The sequence below is a fragment of the Bubalus kerabau genome, chromosome 15 (genome assembly GCF_029407905.1).
Source record: "Bubalus kerabau isolate K-KA32 ecotype Philippines breed swamp buffalo chromosome 15, PCC_UOA_SB_1v2, whole genome shotgun sequence".
NCBI classification, from domain to species: domain Eukaryota; kingdom Metazoa; phylum Chordata; class Mammalia; order Artiodactyla; family Bovidae; genus Bubalus; species Bubalus kerabau.
The window spans coordinates 31,782,513-31,789,558 of NC_073638.1; the positions used below are offsets into that span (position 1 = coordinate 31,782,513).

The 7,046-nt window shown below is 46.6% G+C and overlaps 1 protein-coding gene across 1 annotated transcript in view; it reads left to right on the top strand.

Moving 5' to 3' along the window:
• TECTA (tectorin alpha) overlaps positions 1-6,388 on the top strand; it is an 82,685-nt gene extending 76,297 nt beyond the window's left edge. Inside the window, exons 20-23 of the mRNA XM_055548399.1 lie at positions 2,275-2,437; positions 4,074-4,161; positions 4,476-4,592; positions 5,604-6,388. Coding sequence (XP_055404374.1) covers positions 2,275-2,437; positions 4,074-4,161; positions 4,476-4,592; positions 5,604-5,704 — 469 coding nt within the window. The 3' untranslated portion in view covers positions 5,705-6,388. The remainder of the gene's footprint in view (positions 1-2,274; positions 2,438-4,073; positions 4,162-4,475; positions 4,593-5,603) is intronic.
• Positions 6,389-7,046: the final 658 nt, after the last annotated feature.

Here is a 7,046-nt window from a genome sequence, read left to right on the forward strand (position 1 = left end):
TCTCCAGCTACACGGGGGTGGGGGGTGCAGAGATGCCGCTGCCGTGTACCAGTGATGCAGTGGTCTGAGCACACAAAGGTCACTTCTCTGCTCTCTGTGTATGGCCAGACAGAGGAAAGGACACCATCCTTCCGATTGTGGACAAGGATCCTGGTGTTCGGTTTGTTTGCCCCCTAAGGCGACATCCAGACAGACTGTCCCTGCTTCCCGAGACCCCTTCCTTCTGCTTCCTGTTTTTCTGACACTTAAATCTCAAATCATCTCTCTGGGAGTTGGGGGTCTAGTTATGAGGGAAGGTCTGGGGACTTTCCTGGTGGTCCAGTGGCTAAGATTCCACATTCTCAGTGCAGGGGGCCTGGGTTCAATCCCTTGTCAGGGAACTAGGTCTCACATGCCGGAACTAAAGATCCTGCATGCTGAAAGAAAGGTAGAAGATCCCACGAGATGCAACTAAGCCCTGACACAGCCAAATAAGTAAATATTTTTTTAAAAAAGGAGGGAGTTGCTGCGTGAAGACCAGAGGGCTGAGAACACTGCAGAATCCTTGAACCAATTTAGATTATTCAAATGAGTTACAGTGACAAGGAAAAGTATGGCTAATAAGTTTTTGTTTCAAAGCTTTTAGGAAACTATTGCCTTATAGACTGAATTACCAAACTGAGCAGGTGTGGGGATCCTGAAGAATAACATCAATTAAAATTTTTCCTTATCACTAAACTATTGAATTCTGTGGGCCAAGGGAAGAAAACATAAGGAGAAGAGCCACCCATTTTATCTTGATAAGATCTTTTTTAAAGAGCTCCTTGGCTGCAATGGGCCAGCCTTGGCCATGGCAGCACAATTCATTCATTCACTCACTGATTATTCCCAGAGTTTTTGGGGGGTCTAAAAATTAAGTATAATTTTAACACCACATTTCAAAAAAAACAGTTCTGAGAGTTAATACTGTTTGTAATGTTCCAAAAGTAAAAATACAATTTATATATAATTGTACACACACATAGACACACACAGAAATATTCTCTTGGAGTTAAAAGATGTGTCATAGCTTTTATCTGTCAGGCAAATATTTGTATGAGTTTGACTACACAGCATCTAAATATTCCTTTTTATTTAAAAATTTTATTTATTTTTTACAGTAGGCCCTTATTGGTTATGTATTTTAAATATAGCAGTGTGTACATGTCAACCCCAAACTCCCAATCTCTCCCTTTTACCCACCCTACCCACCTGGTAACCATAAGTTCTTATTTTAAGTCTGTGAGTCAACTTCTGTTTTTTAAATAAATTCATTTGTATCATCTTTTTTAGATTCCTCATCATTTCTTAAAGATTCCTCATATAAGCAATATCATATGATATTTGTCTTTCTTTGACTGATTTAGTATGATACTCTCCAGGTCCATCCATTTGCTGCAAATAGCATTATTTCATTCTTTTTAATGTCTGAGTAATATTCCCTTGTATATATGTACCACATCTTCTTTTGAAATACTTACTGCGTGCCCATCAGTGTGTTGGAGACACCGTGACGATTGCACCTTGGTTCATGTTCCCCGGGGCTCAGCAGGGTGTTGTCGGCAAATTTCAGGCAAGGCCACTTGTTCCTGCCTGATCAGGGCATATTTATACTGGAGGGGGAACCACAGACGGGCACTGGAGAAAAAGCAGGGTTAGTTAGATGTGCAGAGAGGCTTCCAGGTGGGGAAACAGTGTGTGAAAAGACCCTGGGGCATAAGAGACTGCGGGCCATTTGGGGAACGCCAACGAGTGGAGGCAGATACCGTCGTCCCTTGCCTATTGGCTCAGTACCGCAAAGAGGGAATCAGGGGTGTCCCTTCAGCTTGTCTGTCTTCTCCAGCTCCCATGTGTTTGCACTTATAGGGAGACTTCCCAATAGATCTTGAAAAAGGGGCCCCTCCCCAAATTGCTAATTAACTGAAGAAAGTACAGAAGACGTAGGGACTCATCTTGTGTTTGTTTAACTGATACCCGTAAAACACAGCTTTCTGAAGGATAGGGATGAGAAACTGACGTGCAGGGAAATTGAGTACAGGCCCTCCGGTTGTTTTGTCTTTAGTTGCAGTTAAGATGCTAATTTGAGGCGCTATTTGATGCTTTTCCAACAAACTATGAAACTGTAAGGGAGTCCTAACAAAACAAGCCCACACACTCCAGAGGTCACTTTCAAACGCAAAGGCATTTTTACCGTTCGTGATGGTTCGGTGTGGGACATGAACGTGTGAAGCAGAGAGTCCCTTTCTTTCTGAACAGGTGTCAGAACATTAAAGACAACACCATTGGCATTGAGGAGAACGGCGTCTCCCTCACCTGCCGCTTCCACGTCACGGTCTTTAAGTTCATTGGGGATTATGATGAAGTCCACCTACACTGCGCAGTGTCCCTCTGTGATTCAGAAAAGTACTCCTGCAAAATAGTAAGTGAGAGTGTGGAAATTCAATGTGCGTCTTTATTTCTCACGGCCTCAGGTTTCCCCACGTGGGGATGGTGAATGCCAAGTTCGGTGGCTCTTTAGAGGTTTTTTTTTTTAGGGCTCAAGGCACCTGGCGGTGGCTGAATAACAACCATCTTCAGATGCCCAGGAGTGATAGTCATCTGTGCCAGAACACTAAGAGAGCAGGGTAGAATGATGACCGTTTACTCTTCTCTATCTCTGAAATGTCAGACTGTTGTTGGTGTAACACTAGACCAGGGTTTCTTAAACCTCAGCGCTACTGACATTTTGGACCAAATGATTCTTTGCTGTGGGGCTGCCCTGTGCTCTGTTGACTGTTCAGCACATCTCTGACCTCCACCCACTGGATGCCAGCACCTCCTCCCCTCGTACAACACCTGAAATGCTTCCTGGAATTGCCCAGTGTCCCCTGGGGGAAAAAATTGGCCCTGTTTGAGAACTACTGTGCCAGAGCCTCAAGAAGCCAGGTCACCTGCCTCTGAAGTGAAGGCTGGGGCCAAGATCTCCTCCACTTAGAAGCAAACTGCCAAGCTCAGTATGTACTTTATCCAGGTCTCCTTTAGGGAGGGGCTATCCCATAGATTATCCACCTCCATGCTCTGGGCCTGGGGCTCTGAGGGGCTGGCAGATGAGGTGACAGACTCATCATCTGGTCCACGCCAGGCTTACATCTCCACCATGTACAACTATGTCCCTAAGGTTTTACTGCGCCAGTCCCTGGCCCCTAACCCTTAACATTGCAGCTTTACCCTCACCTCATGTTGACAGATCGGAGAAGGCAATGGCACCCCACTCCAGTATTCTTGCTTGGAAAATCCCATGGACGGAGGAGCCTGGTAGGCTGCAGTCCATGGGGTCGCGAAGAGTCGGACACGACTGAGCGACTTCACTTTCACTTTTCACTCTCATGCATTGGAGAAGGAAATGGCAACCCACTCCAGTGTTCTTGCCTGGAGAATCCCAGGGATGGCGGAGCCTGGTGGGCTGCTGTCTATGGGGTCACACAGAGTCGGACACAACTGAAGTGACTCAGCAGCAGCAGCAACATGTTGACGGATGGCCTCCCAGGTGGCTCAGTGGTAAAAAACCTGCCTGCCAATGCAGGAGACGAGGGTTTGATCCATGGGTTGGGAAGATCCCCTGGAGGAGGAAATGGCAAGATATTCCCTCCAGTCTTCTTGCTTGAAAAAATCCCATGGACAGAGGAGCCTGAAAGTCTACAGGGCTGCAAAAAAGAGTCAGACGTGACTAAGTGGCTGAACAATACATTTTTGGCAGAATTGAGATGGGGCGGTGGCCCGAGCTGCTTACCGATGCTGGTCCATACATTACCATCTGATCTGATACAGGATCCTCCTTCCTAGGAGGGGAGCCTCTTTGAATCTAATTCTAGTGTGGAGAACATATTAAATTCTGTTCAACATACAGCCCCAAGTCCCAGGGGGCTCAATGATCAAGAATACATTGCTTCTAATTAATCTGAGCTGCAGTAGTGCTCTGGACTGAACCCCTGCCTCTTTTGGAGGTGAGGATGTGGTGAAGAATAAGTTATCAGCTTAATTGTGTGAAATGTTCCCTTTGGTGTTCTGTCTTTCAGACTTGCCCTCAAAATTCCAGGACTGCCACAGATTATACCAAGGAACCTAAAGAACAGATCATTTCAGTGGGACCTATTAGGAGAAAAAGTATGTATGTTCCCTAAAACACTCTAAATGATTAAAACAATGGGATTTGAAGATTCAGGCTAACTCTGGGGTGTGTGGTGCCTATGACGTGAACCTGGTGAACCAGGAGCTTGAGGACGCCTGCTTGGGGACCCCAGTTTGCGAAGCTTGCCATAATCACAGGTGTCCATAATGACATCCTTTCACAGATTACTGAAAACTCATGAGAGTACTAGGCCTTTTCCCTTGCCACGCCTCTCTTTAAAGCCTTGCCCGTAGATATGAGATGAAGAGCTAGACTGTCTGCAGGTAACTTGTCCAGGGCTGTATTTCAGGGCTGGACTGGTGTGAGGACAATGGAGGATGTGAGCAGATCTGCACGAGCCGGGTGGACGGGCCTCTGTGCAGCTGCGTGACCGGCACCCTGCAGGAGGACGGCAAGAGCTGCCGAGGTGAGCTCACAGCCTCTGGGCGGGCAGCCAGGGGCACAGGAAGTTCTTGACTCCCAGAAGGAGACATTCCAACGCGAGGCCCAGTGGGTCAGCAGCTGACCTATGAGACTTCCAGAAAGTAAGAAGGAAAGATGAAGCAAACACCCAAAGAACTTATTGTTGTTGTTGCATCACTAAGTCATGTCTGACTCTCTTGCACCCCCATGGACTGTAGCCTTCCAGGCGCCTCTGTCCGTGGGATTTCCCAGGCAAGAATACTGAATGGGTTGCCATTTCCTTCTCCAGGGGATTTTTTTGACCCAGGGATTGAACCCACGTCTCCTGCATTGGCAAGTGAATTCTTTACCACCGAGCCACTAGGGAAGCCCACTCAAGGAATACTAGCATCTTTTTGGTTTTTTAAACCTTTGAGTCCCTGATCTTTTATCTAAAAGATGGAATTTTTTTTTTTAAAGAAAGTTATCCAGCCATTTAATAGAGCTTCCCAGGTGGTGCTAGTGGTAAAGATTCCGCCTGCCAATGCAGGAGACACAGGAATCGAGGGTTCGATCCCTGGGTCAAGAAGATCCCCTGGAGAAGGAAATGGAAACCCACTTCAGTATTCTTGCCTGGAAAATTCCATGCACAGAGGAGCCTGGAGGGCTATAGTCCATGGGGTCGCAAGGAGTCAGACCACAACTGAGCAACTGAGCACACACACACATTCAGGCATTTAAGAACGAAGTGGTGACCTTTAATCTGGCCCCCAAGTCTAGGACTGGGGTGTGTGATCCATCAAACACACTTTGCTGCAGCAGCCTTAGCTACCAGGTTTCCCCGTTTAAGTTAGGATTCATCTAGAGGTTGAGTTAATTTCACTTCCTCACTGCCACAGTCAAGTCCACTTGGAGAAGGTGGGTTCTTGGCATTGAAAAAAGCAGGTGCCTTTGTTTGAATCCACCAGGATGGCTGATCCATGTCAAGCAGTACATTTTTTCATAGGACTTACCATGTCGCTCTTTCTGTTCACAGCCTCTAATTCTTCCATCGAACTTCAAGTTTGGATGCTGCTTCTCGTCATGACCCAGATTTCACTATGGCATTTTGTCTATAAGTCAGGCATGACCTCATAATTCACTCAAGGTTATATATAAAGTACTGTAATTTACTTACTTCGACCCCCTGTAGGCGATAAGGTGTGTGCCCTTAAGTCAGAACCTATTTAAAATTGTCCACAGTCTCAAAGTGGTGCCATCTCCCCCATAGGGTCAGAGTTCCAGAAAAGAGGGAAAAGCCACGCCACCACCACCCCCTTTCGGAGTATGCAAACCTGCTTCTAAAAGTTGCTTGTGGAAAACATGTATCTTGCCTAACATTTCCAAACAATTGTCACTAGGAACATTGGGCTCACAGGAAAAACCAGTAAAGGAAAAAATTCTGGTGAAACAAGTCTACCTGGAAATCTCACCAGAGAAATCTACCCCACCAGTAGATCCAGTGCTGTGTCTGGATCATAGTTTTTACAGAGGGAGGGCCTGGTGGAGTGAGAGTGAATGTGGAGAAGCAGTGATTGGAAGGCTTGACTCCCTCTGAGGGGTCTCTCCAATGTTTGGAAGTGTCCGACCTCCGATTCACCCACGTTCTCCTCCCCCTGCCCTCATGTCCGCCAGTCCTGCCAGGGCCAAGTGTCCACCTCGCATATTGTTTGCTGACCTGGGGAACCCGACCCCCCATCGTTCCCTTCAGACCCAAACTCTTCTCTTTTACAAATCAACCGAATAATTTTTAATATGTTTTATGCTTAAATAAACTCTGTGTTCAATTATTCTCATTATTCGGTGGCCAGAATCATTCGTATTGATGTTAAGCTTTGCACACCAAATAGCATCCTCTGATATAAACAAAGAGGCAGCTAGAGCAGCAGCAACTGGAGCAGGTAGGCCCTGCTGGCTGGAGCTCATTTTACTATGCGGCTGTTTGTACTGGCAGAGCATTAGTGGGGCATTTAGGAAGGTGCTAAGAAGAAGAGAAGCAGGCAGTGGCCTCTTTTGTACATGATACAAAAACCCACATTTACTCTAATTAACTACAAAACGGAGGGCCTGGTAAATACATCCCTGGGGTGCCTCTCTTTTTAAGGTTAAAAACAAAGTAAACACCACTTCCAGTTCATTTTGACGTTGTTCTGGATTGAAGCTGAGGGTATTTCTGCCGTTTCCTGGGAACTCTGGGAAACACTGAGCGGAGACCCTAGTGTCCTTGACTCTTAGTGTGAGGATGATTCCTGTTGTCTGGCCTATAAAAGGCTGTCACTGTCTCTGGACTGAAGAAGTGGTGTGTAGACTGAGTCTGGGCCGAGCGGCTTTGTTCTCTCAGCCCCTGGGAGGGTCTGCAGACTCTAGCTTGGCAGCCATAGATGCTGTGCAGCCAGGAAGACAGCTGGTATTGATGGAGAAAAATATGCGTCTGCTTCAA